The sequence below is a fragment of the Neoarius graeffei genome, chromosome 13 (genome assembly GCF_027579695.1).
Source record: "Neoarius graeffei isolate fNeoGra1 chromosome 13, fNeoGra1.pri, whole genome shotgun sequence".
NCBI classification, from domain to species: Eukaryota; Metazoa; Chordata; class Actinopteri; order Siluriformes; family Ariidae; genus Neoarius; species Neoarius graeffei.
The window spans coordinates 55,652,153-55,670,838 of record NC_083581.1 but is presented as its reverse complement, the minus strand read 5'-3'; the positions used below and the strand labels follow the sequence as shown (position 1 = coordinate 55,670,838).

At 37.7% G+C, this 18,686-nt stretch overlaps 1 protein-coding gene across 1 annotated transcript; it reads right to left on the bottom strand.

Annotated features, from left to right (window-relative positions):
• Positions 1–344: 344 nt before the first annotated feature.
• rnd1a (Rho family GTPase 1a) lies at positions 345–4,670 on the bottom strand. The gene is made up of 5 exons (XM_060936896.1): positions 4,523–4,670; positions 3,694–3,781; positions 1,349–1,458; positions 1,143–1,277; positions 345–1,026 (listed from the first exon to the last, which is right to left on the bottom strand). Exons 1-5 carry the CDS (start codon positions 4,640–4,642, stop codon positions 787–789), a joined length of 693 nt encoding a protein of 230 aa, XP_060792879.1. The 5' UTR covers positions 4,643–4,670; the 3' UTR covers positions 345–786.
• Between the last annotated feature and the right edge of the window lie 14,016 nt (positions 4,671–18,686).

Genomic DNA, 18,686 nt, shown 5'->3' with positions numbered 1-18,686 from the left:
TAATCTCTTTTGTCCTGCTCTGGCAGGTCATTCTAAGGTCCACAGCTACTCTAAGATCAAGCCCCATCCAAACTGAGCTGCCATCACAATACTTCCCGAAATGTTGTTCAGGCCATTTCAAGAACTGTCCAGACTATCTGTTCTCTTCATTATCCATCTGATTTATAGATAGACAAGAGATAGTGCACACATGATGTGTACATGAGAGACAGACTGGTAATCAGTATGTTCTCACTTCCTATGTGACTGAACATTATATCAACTGCCAGTTTTATAGCTGCTCTTAAAATAAAAAAACAAACAAACAAAAAAAAGTGTCCCAAGTTTGTCCCTTACCCTTTTTGTGTTCTCCAACAGAATTACATAAATATCTTCTGCAGTCAGTTATTCTTTTTCGCATATACGACCACAACCATTTAATCCCATTTCTTATTAAACATCTGGTAACCGTGTACAGGAAGAATTCTTATAACAGCTGAAATGCATTGACAGCTTAGCTCTTCAATACATACGCACCGTAAATAAAAATAGCACACTTAAAACAGGGCATGAAGTTCATTTGAATAAAATGTCAGGCAATTTTACATAAACCTGTGTATTAAAAACAAATGCATCAGTTAACCTTCATTGGCTTCTGTTCTTTGTGATGAAGAAATAGAATGGAGAAACTGAAAATGCAAAACATCGAGTGTGTAGAGATGGGAGGGGACAGTAATAGTCGCGACCTCTTGTCTCCCTTCAAAACTGCTCTTCTATCGATCTGTCTCAGGAAGCAGAAAGTCTGGCTCACATAACAGAACAGCTCTTGGTCCTCTCTTTGCTGAAGGAGGATCTCAGAAGCTCAGTCTTGCTGGACAGGTGCAGGAGGCGTTTCCGGTAGGCGGGACTTGGCCTGATAGGCGGCTGAAGTTTGTCAAGACAAACCAGCGCTGCTGAACGAAACACGCTGTGAATGCTTTTCTCTGATGTAAATGCGGAACACTCCAGATAAGCCTCAGCTCCCACCTGTTTTGCTAGTGAAGAGCCCTAGTGACAGAGCCAAAAGGAAATTAATGAAGATAGTTGGATAGACAAGGCGATACAGATAAATAGATCAAACAATAAATCAAACTATACTATTCAAGCAGATGTAACCAAGTGACCTGTTCATGAGAAATTGGGGCCATTTTTTGTGTGGACAGCTCCATCAGGGTGCACATGTCAGTGCGCAGGTCTGTCTTACAGGCAACCAGGAGGATGCGTGCATTGGGGCAGAAATCCATTATCTCTGTCTTCCACTATAAAAGGACAACACTATCATTACTGGACACATACAACACAGTTATAGCGATGCTTTGGCCTCATTTACCTTTTTCAGAGAGCTGTCAACAGTGTCAGGTCGGCTGATATCGAAACAGAGCAGCACAGCATCAGAGTCGCTATAGCAAAGTGGCCTGACGTTATCGTAATATGGAGACCCTACAGGAGCAATACCAGAATTTTACCACCAACAATAAAAAAAAACCCCATAGATTTAGTATGATTGTCAATCTACTGCAGGATGTTACAAATACACACATTAAGGATCGAATCCCAAATTTAGCAATGCTACCTGCACCACCATGCCAATGTTTATTCACAATAAAATCACAAAATATGCAGCATGTACAACATAGTTCTAAAGGGCCCTTGGCTTAACTGGGTGCATGCATCTAAATACTTTTTTTTTTTTAAACACCACTTCCAATATCTGTATTGTACATTAAGAGATCTTAAAATGCTGCAAATTTGTCACAAGTATCTACAGCCTCTCATTATACATGTGATTTGACATGTAGACTGTGAGAAGAGTAAGACAGATGAGATTCTGCTGTAATTAGTAAGATTAGTTATAATTACATAGATACTGTGTGTGTGCTTACTACATAGAGGACTGGAACATTTTTTTAACCAATAGATTTAGGACATTTTTGGAAAGTGAGGACATTTGACTAGTCCTCACTTCTTCAAAGGGCTGTTTGAGGGCTAAGACTTAGTTTTAGGAGTCAGGTTAGAATTAGGTTAGGGTTATTCATTTAACAGTGATGTTATGGTTAAAGTACAGGCCTAAGGAATGCATTATGTCAAGGAGTGTCCCCACAAAAATAGAAGTATAAGAATATGAGTGAGTGAGTGCCAATCTGCCCATACTTTCCCAGACTTTTATCTACTCATGATGCCATGTGTAATTAATGAAGTTTACTTGACCTAATGAAGGCATGGTTAAGTAACTGAGTGCTGATTGCCTCACACTCTCCACTTACAAACATTGATCTGGAAATCAGTTCTTGAATACGAGTAAGAAGCCAGTTCAAAGCATTATTAATGCAGGCGAAATCCCACATAGTCCATGAGAGCAAAGTTCAAAGCTTTCCAGTGCACATTAAATGAGGTCACGATATCTAAGGGCTTGCATCAGCTTTGAAATCAATGTGATTGAGTTTAACGGCTCAATCTAATCTCAAGGTTTCATTGCAGAACAAACAATTATCTGAAATGCAGTTTCAGTAACAATAACCTATAAGGAGCTGTGCTCATTTGTATCCCACTACACAAGAGTGATTCCATGACTGGGCCCTTGTATCTCTTTTTTTAAAATCATGTTTCATTGTTAATCCATCCATTATCTGTAGCCGCTTATCCTGTTCAGGGTTGCAGGCGAGCTGGAGCCTATCCCAGCTGACTATGGGTGAGAGATGGGGTACACCCTGGACAAGTCACCAGGTCATCGCAGGGCTGACACATACAGACAAACAACCACACAGTCAATTTAGAGCCACCAATTAGCCTAACCTGCATGTCTTTGGACTGTGGGGGAAACCGGAGCACCCGGAGGAAACCCACGCAGATACGGGGAGAGCATGCAAACTCCGCACAGAAGGGCCCTCGTAAGCCACTGGGCTCGAACCCAAAACCTTCTTGCTGTGAGGCAATAGTGCTAACCACTACACCACCCTGTTTCAATATTAATCTAATCATTAATTCTATTCTAACATGCATACCAATTCAAAAATTGCTTCAACCCATCTCAAGCAACAGGTTTTTTTTTTTTTTTTTTACAATGGCTGCATTTTGCAGCATCAGGGTTGAGTTTTTAGAATAAAATTAGCAAAGACACAAAATATGATTAACTAGCATCCATGCTCATGACACAAGGACCTTTTAGGTATTTACATGAAGTGTAAATAAAATTAATAATTTAATCTAGTTATTAATACTGTATTACTTTATGACTTGCTTTTCTCTATTTTACTAGAAAACAGAATGAGAGAATTTACTTTTCTTCCCATGCTCTTCAGGAAATCTGGATGTTAATTTCCTGTTAAACATGCAAATATTCCATTCTAATGGATGTCTATGAGAAAGGATGGTTCAAGCAATAGGTGTTAAATGGATTCACACACTATTTCATGTAAAGTATAGTTTTATGTGAGCTGGGACTGGTAAAAATGCCTTAAATAGGTTTTATTAGTGTAAAGTTATTTATCTGAAACATACACTTTGTCCATGTCTTTTACTTTACACATAATTGAAACCAATCAGTCAGTGGGACGCAAATAGCACCCCAATTGTGGAATCACTCATGAACACTGCAGGTGTTCATACAGGGAACTTTTCCTTGTAGACTATAAGTGTAAATACAGCTGTACATTTAGTGTAGTTTAGATTTCTCACCTGATGTGTCCCAGAGACTAAGCTCTATGTGTTGCTCTTCTATTTCCAGGCCTGACGTGTAGTTTTCAAACACTGTCGGGATGTACGTCTGTAAACAGTCACAATAAAAAGCCATGATTGATTATTTCAGTTCAGTCTGGAGCAGGAACTCTCGTGTCCTGGCAAATGGCTTCTGTGCTCAAAAGACACTTGAAAATGATGTGCACAAAACTGGCAACATTAAATAAGTAGGTTGATTATTCAATAAACTGTAAATGTATTTTATAGTAAATAATGCTCACTTTAACTTAGTGTAATGTTGGATATTTATAGCAAGGTAATAAAATAATTCATAAGCATACATTTTCAAATGATTTATTGAGACTGGTGTGTTAAAGTTAGGGGAACAGAACAGTCGTTCTTTAAGAAATCTAAAAAAATTAAACAATTCTCAAGAACAGGTTATTTAAAAAAAAAAAATCCAGGAACTCTTAAATTTAGAGATACCTGAATCCACCTGTTTTCTGTAGTGTGAAGTATGTTTTGGGGGAAAAGAAAATGCATTTTTAATGGATTGTGTTTATGAGTTGTCCTGAAGCATTGCTTTAATCTGCATTTAGTTTATTTTTCTTAATGCATTTGTTTATCAGTTTATTTATGACTGTTGTGATGACCATTCAGATATTATACATGTCTGAGAAAAATATATTCGTGTCGAGCCAAAAAAAAAGTCAGAAATAATAAACGGTTATATGTAGCTTCTGATTAATCTGGAGTTTAATATAGATTTCCTGTGGACCTGACTGAGCAATAAAATACAGGATTAAAGAGAAACTAGTTGCTCTCTTACCTCAGGGTAGCAGTCCTTTGCTAGGACTTGTAACATCGCCGTTTTCCCGCATTGAACATCTCCCACTAACACCAGCTTACAGCGGACCACCAGCGCCTCCTTTATTCTCCTTTCCTTCATTCTCAAGCAGATGGAATTATGTGTTAAACTGAATTCAACTCCTTCGAAATATCATTCACGTGTTCCAGCCGTTCTACAGAGCAGCGTTCAGCCGGTCTCAGAGGAGGGACAGCAGCCGGCTGACTGGAGAGAACTGGGCACTGCAGCGTTTTATACATCTCAGCGATCCAATCAGAGGTGCGCATCACTGCGCGCGCACTGCCCGTTGTGGCCACGCCCCCAACTCGCGCACAGTCTGTGAAAAAACTCTAAATGTTTACTTCCGCTAGTGCAGAGTCAGAAAAATATATAATAGATTTCAAACAAACAAACAAACAAACAAACAAACAAACAAACAAACGTCTCATGAATAGTACGGAGCACTACTCCACAAATACAAACCCTATTTATTATTTCTGAATTTTGTCTTAGCTCGACACGACTATATTTTTCTCAGACATGTGTAATGTATCTGGTCATCACACAACAACAACAGTCATAAATAAACAGATAAACAAATACATTAAGAAAAATAAACTAAATGCAGATTAAAGCAATACTTCAGGACAACTCATAAACACAATCCATTTAAAAAAAATGCATCCCCCCCCCCCCCGCCCCCCAGAAAACACGTGGATTCAGGTATCCCTTAATTTAAGAGTTCCTGGATTTTTTAAAATAACCTGTTATTGAGAATTGTATAATAATAATAATAATAATAATAATAATAATAATAATAATAATTTTATATATAATTTTTAGAAAAATTCTTTAAAAAGAAGGCCTGTTCTGTTCCCTTAACTTTAACACACCAGTCTCAATAAATCATTTGAAAATGTATGCTTATTAATTATTTTGTTACCCTGCTATAAATATCCAACATATATATATATATATATATATATATATATATATATATATATATATATATATATATATATATAAAACATCTGCACACAAATTATTTATCTTGTGTGTACAAGTCATTTTTACTACTACTACTACTACTACTACTACTACTACTATTATTATTATTATTATTATTATTATTATTATTATTATTATTATTATTATTATTATTATTATTTACTATCTTGTGCACACAAGATCACTGTCTAACCTAATTAAAAAATATTACTTTTTGGGACTTTAGTGGCTCTGTAGAACAGGTTATCTAACTCCATATTTCCACCTTTTTAATATGTATTGTTATTTAAATAAGGATTTCCTGATTAGGCCTATATAATCTACAAAATTGTCCTCGCATTGTTTTGTGTGTTAGTGCTTTCAGTTGTTTTCCTTTGTGATTTGTGGCTAAGACATATTCAGGAATAATTTAGTCTGGTGTATTTTGCTGTCATTTCCTGGGATTAGCCTTCTTTAAAAAATAGTACTAATAGTAGGCCTACTTTTCCCTGTCACTGGCATGGTACCCTTAAGTGTACATCTTTGTGTGTATGTTTCACATAGTATTGTGAATATAGTGTACTTTAAAAATTATTTATGGCATCAAATTTAACCATAAGGTCCAGTATATACCTTGAATTAACTTTTAGTGTAATAAAGGTGCTTTACAATTTTCCAGCTAAAATATATACATAATAAATGTACAAAATATGTACCCCTGAGAGTACCACCCTGACAAGTAAAAGTACAGATTAGTACCCTTTTTCTAATATGGAGATGATGAATCATGATATGAAGATATGACATATTACATAGCATATAGGACATTCTGTTCTATCAGATATTCTTGCTAATATATTCCATATGTGTGGGTTTAATTGTGTGTTGAAGTTTGGGAAGGGAGTTTATTATGTAACCACTTTATTTAATATGGTTTGTGAGATCTTCTCTCCCATTCCCTCCTCCTTTCATCTTCCCTCTTTGTCTGGAATTATATACCACATTTGGTTGGCTGTATAGTAAACTGAGCTTTATGTGTGTGCATGCATGTGTATGTGTAAGCGTGCTTGTGTCCTGGCCAGACTCAACCAGAGACAGATGGTCTGGTCTTCCCTCAATCTAAACTACAGGAAACAGAATAATCACCTCTCAGTTGGGAAGCTCTGCAAACCATGGAGCACACACTGATAGCTCACAGTCCCAACAAAAAAACTGGACCAAAAAAAAAAAAAAATTTGCATAATCATGTGGCTACATTTTTTTTTTTTACACAATAAGTCATATACTACTGGGAATAGAGTAGAATTGGATATTGGTTTTAGCATTATGACAGTGCAGGGGAAAATATGCAGAATACATCCGAATATATCCTAAAGAAACTACACACCAAAGCTGAAGTTGTTCATTCTTAAATACTTATTCCAGAAATAGCTCTATATGTATGTTTTCCTTTCTGTCAGTCTATCTGTCTGTCTTGATCTCTCTTATGTTTCAATGTTCTATGTCATAGGCACATTCTTTATCGAGTAAATTCAACCTTGGTCATTTTCACATCATTTCACCCTGGAGATGTCATCAAATTCACATTGCTTAGAGAAAAATAATTTTAAAATCAGAAAACGTCTATTGTACAGTCATTTTCATAAAGGCTAAATAGTGATGGGAATATTGATGACATCAATTGGTGCCATATCATGTTGTGCTGGTTCTAGAAATCTAAAATATTATTTTGCCTTTTGTTAGATTGCATGCATGTCTGAAACATTTTGGCAGCAAACTACTGCTTTGTGGCCTCAATCAAGTGTGACCCAACTGAAATAAGAGCATCAACTGGCAGAATATCATCATCCCCAACCCATTACACTGCTTATGTAGCTTTGATAAACTGCTTGAATGCACACAAGACACAGCATTTATTCTTTATATGTAAAACAAACTGTTTAGAAAAACTGCTTGTATTTAATCAAATTATTGTGTACACTTCATTCAGCATGCAATTTATGCTACAACAGTAAAAATGCTGAAAAAGCTGTTATCCCAGCATTTAGAGCTAATAGGTTAAAAAACCTCAATATACACGTATGAGCCATTTGTTTAATACATTTAAGATTAATTAAATAATTCAAGGAATTACTACAGTCAGTGTCCATTCATAGCACTTTAAAATTGCATATAATTTGTCACAGTGTGGTGTAATCAACTACTGGTAAGCATACTGATATTTTGTTCTATTCTATTTGTATGCCGCTTTTAACAATGGAAATTGTCACAAAGCAGCTTTACAGAAATATATAAATTCCCCATATAAAATTTTAATTTATAAATTTATCCCCACTGAGCAAGTCACAGGCAACAGTGGCAAAGAAAAACTCCATGAGACAACATGCGGAAGAAACCTTGAAGGAACCAGACTCAAAAGGGAACCCATCCTATTCTATGTGACATCAGATAGTATGATTATAAATAATTTCCCTTCTATAATAATATACTGTATATTCAATGTAATTATTTTAATTTAATTATAATAATAAATAAATTGATATAATAATATATAACTTTACATATATTCATTTATAAATGTTATATACGTTTATAAACATTTATATAATCAAAAAGTGCAATTGTGTAAACAAGAACTTTTGAGGTTATGAGCAACTTATGAGTATGAGCATCAGAGTCATTTCTGAAGTCAACAATATCAACTGTTCAATGAGGGAGACTTGCAAAACTGTTTGTAGCGATTGCAGTCCTAAGTTTATTCAAGGAAGAACATCTGCAGCCATCATTATGGTTTCTATGTGGTACCATCCACAGTAATCACATGGTGATCTTTAGGCTGTCCATGTGGGACCATCAGCAGCAGTAGGAAGTGATTTTCAGGTGATGAGAACTCCAGCAGAAATAGGGCATCAGGATGGGTCAGGCAAGTCTGGAGAGCAAGAGGAGTCAGGATCACTGGCATCCATCCATCCATCCATCCATCCATCCATCCATCCATCCATCCATCATCTGTAGCCGCTTATCCTGTTCTACAGGGTCGCAGGCAAGCTGGAGCCTATCCCAGCTGACTATGGGTGAGAGGTGGGATACACCCTAGACAAGTTGCCAGGTCATCACAGGGCTGACACATAGACACAGACAACCATTCACACTCACATTCACACCTACGGTCAATTTAGAGTCACCAGTTAACCTAACCTGCATGTCTTTGGACTGTGGGGGAAACCGGAGCACCCGGAGGAAACCCACGCGGACACGGGGAGAACATGCAAACTCCACACAGAAAGGCCCTCGCTGGCCCCGGGGCTCGAACCCAGGACCTTCTTGCTGTGAGGCGACAGCGATAACCACTACACCACCGTGCCGCCTCACTGGTATCCCATCACATATAATATGGAGAATAACATGGTGTGTTAAAAATACTGGAAGAAACTTTTTGTACTTCTCACAGTGGTGCAATATCATCATTTAAAATAACCCAGAACACACAGTATATAATAAACATCAATAACAACTTGTCAATGTCAATTTTATGAAAAACAACCTTTGCAAAACTCTTAAATTGGCATGTTTTCTTATTTTCTCCTGTGAAATTGTATGAAATGCAGGTTGTGCTTTTCTTAGCTTAAACAAACAAACAAACAAACAAACAAACAAACAAACAAACAAACAAACAAACAAACAAACAAACAAACTCAGTTATCAGTACAACTGAAACTGATAGTTATTACAGATGCACTATAAACCCAAATGAAAACTGCACTCAGTTTGTGTAAATCATGACAACATTTAAAGCGGAGACTCACATGCATCTTCAGTCTTCATGTTTGAAATGAAATATGATGCTTTTTAATTCCAGTGATAAAGATTTACCTTTGTCTTTTGAGTCTTGCAACAACATAGACTCAAACTAACCGCCAAATAGCACAGGTTCCCAAGCCCAGTTCTGGAGTACCCCATGTCTTGCACATTTTAGCGTTTTCCCTGCTCTAACAGACCAAGTTCACCTCATGAAGGGCTGTTAATGAGCTGATTAGGAAAATTAGGCATGTGTGAGCAGAGAAACCCTTAAAATGTGCAGGGCAGGGTGTACTCCAGGATCAGAACTGGGAACTTGTGCACTAAGGGCATCATAGTATTGTAAACTAGTGACCTCTAGTGGTGGAAAACTTGCTTGTGCTTTTTGATGAGCAATGACTTAATAGAAACCTGTACATGCACAGTAGTCCTAATCACTACTATAAGTTCAAACAAACAAACAAACAAACAAACAAACAAACAAACAAACAAACAAACAAACAAACAAACAATCTGTGAGACAGAGAGCTGCAGTAAAGGGTAATCAGAATGAGGAAATCACAGAGAACAGCTACTGCGACAGGAGATGACTGAGCTGCATCCCTTAACCTGAGCTGTTGATATAATAGTAGGTACTTTCAAAACTTAGGTCACTGTATTATTGTAAAACACATGTAATTATTAGTTATTAATAATCAATTAGTAGTTATTAATGGGCAATTATTAATTAGCTGTTTATCTATCTATCTATCTATCTATCTATCTATCTATCTATCTATCTATCTATCTATCTATCTATTATTATTATTATTATTATTATTATTATTATTATTATTATTATTATTATTATTATTATACATCCATTATCTGTAGCCGCTTATCCTGTTCTACAGGGTCACAGGCAAGCTGGAGCCTATCCCAGCTGACTATGGGCAAGAGCCAGGGTACACCCTGGACAAGTCACAGAGACAAACAACCATTTACACTCACATTCACATTCACACCTATGGTTAATTTAGAGCCACCAATTAGCCTAACCTGCATGTCTTTGGACTGTGGGGGAAATCTGAGCACCCAGAGGAAACCCACACAGACATGGGGAGAACATGCAAACTCCACACAGAAAGGCCCTCGCCGGCCACTGGGCTCGAACCCAGGACCCTCTTGCTGTGAGGTGACAGTGCTAACCACTACACCACCATGCTGCCCATTATTATTATTATTATACTACTGTCTGTGTAGAGTTTCTGCATGTTCACTTCATTTTCGTGGGCTTTCTCTGGGTTATCTGGTTTCCTCCCACTGTCCAAAAACATACAGGTAGGCTGACTGTTCTCATTAAATTGCCCCATGTGTGAATGCGTGGCTGCCCTGCAATGGGCTGGCATCCCATCCAGGGTAAATTCTTCTGCTTTGTGCCCAGTGTTACCTGGATAGACTACAAATTCAACACAACCTTGACCAGGGTAAATCAGTTACTGAAAGTGAGTGAATTATTATTATTATTATTATTATTATTATTATTATTATTAGTAGTAGTAGTAGTAGTAGTAGTAGTAGTAGTAGTAGTAGTAGTGGTGGTGGTGGTGGTGGTGGTACAGGGTGTCCCAAAAGTCTCCATACAAATGGGAAATGAACATCTGGTGTTATGCATGTAATTGCACTTTGAATATGTTCATGAATGTGTTAAATGATCTTTGTGCTGTATCATTCCCTGGTACACCTGATTTCAATACGTTCTTCTTTTGTCATTCTTAAAGACTATCTGAAAAAAAATATGATATAAAATAAATATGAAACATTTTGGAAGACAATTTGCTAACTTGTGTTGTTTTCTGTAATGCATGGAGACTTTGGGGACATTCTGTAGCATTAGCATTAACATTAGTATTAGTAGTACAAGTATTATTATTATTATTATTATTATTATTATTATTATTATTATTATTATTATTATTATTATTATTAATTGTTGTTGTTTTTGTATTCTATAAAATTGGCCTACAATACATATATTCCTATATTTTTATTGATTATTCATTGTTTATTCATCCATTACCTCTATTGCATAGGCCTATCAGGGTCACTGTGGAGCCAGAGAAATACCGAGTATGACAATAAGCTATACTCTTCAAGGAAAATTAATAATTACTATAGTTGCTATAGAATTAGACTAGTTTATATATTTCAAAAGAAAAATAGCCTCTATCACCAGACACGTTCAGGTTTACAGTTTATCAAACGCCATAGAGCTAATGAATGCTGATTTCTCAGGCTGAAATAAGCCACATTACGTATGTCAGCCGATTTGGCTGAATTAGTGAAGAGCTATTAAGACCGCAGGGTGGCGCTGCTCACCGACACGAGCGCTCTGTTTACTTACAGCGCATAACCTACATCACCCCAGCTTTATTGTTTATAGACAAAATGGATGAATATGTGAGTGACATGTTTGTGCACTACTGCATATAAAAGAATCATTGTGCCTGATTACGATAATAAAGATGATATTGGTGATGACTTGTGTTCAAGTGAAGCATAATTTTACTGTCTATCGAGAGCAGGATTTTCTTTGAGCTGTCCAAGGTGCTGAGCGTGTGCGTTCAAACCCATCTCTGCTTTAGTGACCAACAATCTGGCTATAAATTATCACTAATTCTCTGTAGGGGGAAAAAGTTAAACTACATAGAAAACTCATTATATATTGTTTTCCCTAAATTAACACGTGACTCAAATAATTATTTGTCATTCCAATTCTCCTTACATGTGCACAGCAAATCAACTCCTATTAATACCTCTTAATCTGATACAAATACAGATTTATTTTCAAGATATAAATGTTGCTAACCGAGTTTTATTTCAACTTGGAATCTACCGTTTTTTTGGCACATGTATATGCCACCCTGTATGATTAAAGTCTGCAAACAGAAGCCACTTGCTTTGAAGAGCTGAGAGCAAGTTCAATTCTTCCAGTGTAACACAATAATCGTAATCCTATATTATCACACCACATCAGAATATCCCTGACCTATAAAGAGTTTCCAAAATGCATAACAGCACAAAGTTAATCGTGAAATGATAGAATGAAGACCTCATTATCCAGTATCATGGATAAGGGTCCTAAACTGTATCTTCCCTTGTCACGGTTGTATCTTTTGTACCTTTAATACGCATGTTTCACTTAGAAATATGGATATTGTGTACATTAAAAAAACAACATTTAAAGTACATAATTACTCAGCAGTTACCATTTAGTATAAAAGGTAATGGTTCACTACACGTACCTTTCTAGATAAAATATACATTTAAAATAGTACAAATGGTGTACTCTTGGAGGTACCACTCCAGTGACATGGAATGATACATTTTAGTACCTTGTTTTCTGAGCTTGTACGAAGCTTTTGGGAAAGATGAGCCCTGATCTATCATGTCCCTGAGTCTACAACACTCTTCAGTACATGGCCGAGAACTACATCTTGAGGTAAAAGGTAAATGTTTTAGTTTTATTATGTTAGATTTTACATATAAAAAATTATTAGTATCTCAGACTAATAATTTCCAAATGGAATAGGCCTTCTAAACAACTCGTCTATAGGAGGCTTAATTATTGTCATGAAAATAGATCTCAGTGTCGTACAGGGTTATTGTTTTTCACATTAATATAGGACAAATAAAAAGTGACCAGTGTGAATTTATCTGTTTCTGAAATGTGGCCTAAATAGCTACAGCAATATTTCCGTTTTTCAATGATGCTTTCTGGCTGCGTCTCTACACATTTCTAGCATGACTGGAGTACAATTCGTCAATCAAATCACTAAATATCATTTTAATAGATACAGTATTTCTGTTTGTTTATTAATTAATTTGTTTGTTTATGAATATAGACTAATTTGTTGTGGAATTGTGACAGGGTTCAAATAAAGTAACAATTCAGTTCCATTGGAAATATAGCCTTTAAACCGACCTATCAGTTTCATCCATGAAGCATAAGTAGACCAAATTAATACTATGCAATAGGTTACTATAAATGAGCCTGTATATATAGATCAAGTTGAATAAACAGCTTGTTAGTGTACTAAACCCGCGCTTCTTAATTAGTCCAGGAATACAATCAGGAAGCACAAGACAAAACAGATTAATACATTTATTTGTTAATGACACAGAATCAAACCATAACACATGTATCGATATATCGTTTTGCACGACACTCACCAGTTCCAGTTTTAAATTAAATATAAATAACCCACTCTACATTATGTGCATACTCTATTATGCAATTCCGATTTACAGTACAAGTGCCACATTATTTACACACAATCATAACAAGAATAAAAACGCAATGAAAGTGTGAACCTGTGTGGATAATGCAATGCTAATCCGTTGTAAGAGTATCTTAAGAGTAAAATAATAAATAATGACATTGCATATACAGCATAGTAGGCCTATATATAATACATTCCTATGTTTCAGCTACTGGAGTGATGTGGTTGCTTATCTAAATCCTAACTTGTTTCCGTATATATATATATATATATATATATATATATATATATATATATATATATATATATATATATATATATATATATATATATATCACCTATAACAATTAGCCATTTGGTACATTCTAGAATACGCACCTATAAATGACATTTCTGTAGGAAATCGATTAATTTAGCCTATTGTTCGCCTCTAACATGTTTTGTCTTTGTCACTTCACCACCTGGAGCAGCATTTGGCTGGAACATGCTGCTCCTCAGCAAAGATGTTTGGAACAGACTGTGCCATGTAGGGCAAGCAGAAGCCTTAAAGGGAGACAGGCATAAACAACAAATGCGGCAATTTATAGGCTGCTGAATGATCTGTTGCCTTATCAAATGTACACAACAACGAGCAGGACTTTGGTTTTTCTTCTAGGATCTCCTCTTCAGAAATGCCACCGCGCAACGTCATCCTTTAACTGTAATCAGGCGACATTCCCATAGACATGGTCTACTTTTACTCTTTATTAATGGCCAGAATTTTCTAAACTCTGACTTCAGAACCAGACTGGCATATAAGTCAAAACACTGTTTTACTATAGGCAAAAACAAAAGCCTATTAACTGGTTGATTGCTGTACAAGAAGTTACTAAATGGCGTGTTTGTAAACAGGACTGTTACTGATGGACTCTATAGGTGGCGCACTCACACAGCGCAAGCCCAAACTTGTCACATTGCAACATATGCTAATGTCGTTTGATTGTGCCTGTGCTATTGACTCCAACCTCCCATATTTCCCCAATATGATCACTGTACATTCTTTTGAACGAGGACATACATACGATGATGCATTGACCAGTTCACAAATAGGCCTACTGACACAAACACTTGTGTTACGTGCGAAAACTAGCTTAAAACTAACGATTAATTGTCAAAGTTGCGTCATTATGACCTATTGTCTTCATTTTGCATTCTCAGTCGGTTATGTGGATACATCAACTGCTATTTGCAAAGTGCACATTTAGTCATTTTTTCTAGACCTTAATTGCACAAAGGAGAAGACTGAGGCCTGCACTTGCGCAAAACGTTGCGCAAAATGAGCAAACCACAATAAAGGCCTGTTCGTTGTGAACGTGAGAGGAAAATCAGCCCTACTACAGACATTATTGAGATCTGATATCCTGGGATCATCTCATAATGCTGATGTGTGTACTGTCGTGCGCGTTAAAGCAAGTCAGCAGGGACAGAATGGAGGAAACACGATGCTCAGGAGGTTCTTCTCTTGGCATTCACCGCGTGCCTTAATTGTTTGGACATTAAATCAAGGTCCGCTGTGAACACGCAGAGCAAGAACCCGAACAAGCTTCCCGTTTAACGCCGACCACACAGAACAGAAGACAAGGCGCTCGAACTTCGCGCTCCGAGCACCCCCTCTAGCAGAGCGCTTTCCGTGGATTTGGATGGACATCAGAGTGCACTGTTTCGTCCCCTCCCCTAAAATCACCCCCTCCTCTCTCTCTCTCTCTCTCTCTCTCTCTCTCTCTCTCTCTCTTTTAACTTTAGTATGAATGCATGCGCAGCAGTGACGCAAACCAACTAGGGCATCAATTGCCCATTACAACCACATATGCTGCAACATTCAAAAACAAAGATGGAGTGAAATATCACGACACATTTCAGTCCACTCCACGCAGGCAGGGGTATTTCAGTGAAGCGCATAGACAAGATCACAGATTGAAAGATAAGAATAAAACAAGTCGCTGGATACAGAAGAGATTTTCTCTTGTGCTCAGCATTGCGATGCTCCGTGGTATCAAAACAGTTTGTGTTCTCTGTGTCCAAGGTTTTCTCAAAATACCGATGCTGTTCCTTTGTTCATAATAACAAAAAAGAAGGGGAAGAAGAAGAAGAAGCACAGGGTGTCATTTGGAAATGTGCTACAGTACCGGGAAAGAATACGAAGGCTTGTCCAAGTCTCTCCGCTTGCCTATGCACATGCGCCCTCCTGCTCGGTCTACAGGCACAGTACCGTTCCTCTTCACTGCTGCCCAGTTTACTCGTGCGCGCGTTCCTGCAAATAAAACGCGCATCAAAACAAAACGTGAAAACAACAACAATGATAATAATAATAACCTCGCGCAGCGCCTCGACGTCTATACTTTGACTGCTATGTTCTTGCTATGCCCTGTGTCTTCTCGATGATGATGATTTGCTATTTTCCTTCCATGGAGCTCAGCCCTTCTTTCGAGGCATCCTCGGTTAAATTCATCCTTGCACTGTAGCGCTCCGCCGAGACCCCCACCAGCTCCAGCACCAGCACTGGGCCGCGTCCTTTCCAATCCATCCCTTTTTAATCTCGCCCGTCCTCGGCAAAGGTTTTTCCCCCCCTTCAGCCCTAGGTGGGTGTTTCTCTCTCTCTCTCTCTCTCTCTCTCTCTGATCCAGTCTCGCAGATTAGAGCTTCTCTCTTCCCGGCCCAGACACGCGCAGCCTTCTGCTGATTGGGCTCAACGCAAAAGGATTACATGAGGACGTGATGACGTCACGCACCGGGCCGCGTTCTCCCCAGTTAGCCAAAGCCTCATCAGCGACGTGTCCTTGAGAAAGACGTTCTGCAGATAGGAGCTCGACATATACGAAGTGTACAAGATCACTGTATTGTTCAATATACACACATTTAAAAACTCTCTCTCTCTCTCTCTCTCTCTCTCTCACACACACACACACACACACACGTGTGTGTGTGTGTGTGTGTGTGTGTGTGTGTGTGTGTGTGTGTGTGTGTGTGTGTGTGTGTGTGTTAAACAAAATAAACGAAAATACACAGGCCATGTGTTGTCATTTTAGCTTTATGGGGATGATTTGACTTTGAGTAATTCGAACACACCTTTATACCTGAGATATTGCGAGATTGCAGGAAATAGGTTACACTGTAAGTAAATAGAGCAGTAAGTGAGCGGCCTCTGCGTCTTTTCACCCTTCATTTAGGATTAAGATGCTTTAAAGAACTCCAACAAACAAACCAAACACAGTGTTGTCCCAAATACTCTTATATAACTGTCCTCTCTGTGGAAGGTGTGCTGTTGTTGTTGTTGGTTTTTTTCCATTCGAAATGGCTGTACTGGGGGGGAAAAACTGAGAAAAAGGCTCATCTTCGTCCATTGTCACATCATGGGAAATTAGTGCACATCTGGGGCTCCATCCTGATGTTTATATTTTATTTGTTGTTTTACTGTATTTACATTTATGCCCTATTTTATTTCATTTGAAATTTCTGGAACATGTTTGGTGGTTCGACTGTAACAAGCTGCTAGACTTGCTGGGAGAATTAATAGGTGATTTTTATTGTTAGTAAATAGTTGGACGTAGTGAGGAACCAATGCATTTATCATATTGCATTTCTGTTGCAGCTGTAAGTTTGCAATTTTGAAATATTTTTTTCTGAGATATTGATCTAATGCATTATTTGATGTAACAAGTTTTTCCCCCTCAATATGTATAAATGCAGCCCTTGCAGTATTGCATATACATATACTGCCAAAATCGGTGCCAAAATTGTATTATTATTATTATTATTATTATTATTATTATTATTATTATTATTATTAATCATTTTGTATTTAAAGTGCCCTCCCCCCCCCGAGGCTAATCTATCCTATAATCTTATATCCTAATTTATTATTTTAAAAAAAAATGAAATCGTCTCCTGAAACACATTTGTTTATGTTGTTATTGGTTCCCTTTTCCTTCTTCTATGGCTTCTGTCTTGTGTGTTTGTGACAAGTGCAGTTTTTTTTCTCACCTGACAATTTGTTTATCTCCATTGTTATTATGAGCAACTTCATGCTCAGTATGTCTAACATTAAAATGTCTATAAAACCCCATTATGCCAGAATGATTTCGAATCCAAGTGGCATCGTGTCCATCGCTGGCCCGGAAGTGAATGACTGTTTTCAAAAGATTTTTTTTTTTAAATTGCCACCTACATTTAAAGGAACAAAAGGCTCCACTGACAATCATCCAGAATATTTATTAAATATCCGATTTAATATACTTCCACATTAGTAAAGATAGTTACAGCACTATTCGCTTTGCATGGATTTTTCCTTTTCCCCTCCTTCTTTTTTAAATATAGCCTACAGTCTAGATGGAGCACTTGTATCCCACAGTGAAGCCCATAACCTAATTAAAAGCAAAACGAACATTATTAAAGTAAATATGATATAATGTGAAGTAAATATGCTAATTATTATTCTGTTTGAGTCAACACACAGGTCTATTCCAACAAGAATGCGCTGCTTTTCTTACTCCGTGATTCTTGTAAAATATCTTCACACACGAATCGTGGAGCTCGGCAGATGATCCTCTGGGAAAACGTCCTTCAGTGCTGTGGGTCCCAAAAGTAGCTGACAGCCATCAGTTGTCCCAAAACACAGAGGAAATATGGCGGAAACATTGGCAAAGAGAACTGAAAGAGAAAAAGTAGCAAAATCACATACAGGCAGTGTTTTTTCTCCCAGCTCGGTTTCTGGGCAGTGCGGCCTCTCGGTCTTAACCAGCGCGAAGGAGGAGCTGTCCCGCTGCATTACAATGACATTCACTCCCCCATTCATTCTGGCGCTGTCTAACGGTCTTTGGACAGCAAATCCACCCCATCGGGGGGTCGCAGCCCTCTCATTACGCCCCCGATCCCAACACACACTCATTACAATAGGGCCAACAAAAGGCGTGGAGAGTGGAGAGTGGGGCCCCAGCGCTGCGTGGCCCGCTTAACTCGGGTGAGGGGGGAAAATGCGCTTCTTGGTGTTGGGAGTTTGGAGCAGCAGGCTCTCAGACAGCTTTGCTACCTGACACATTCATCTATGGATGTGTAAAATTTCC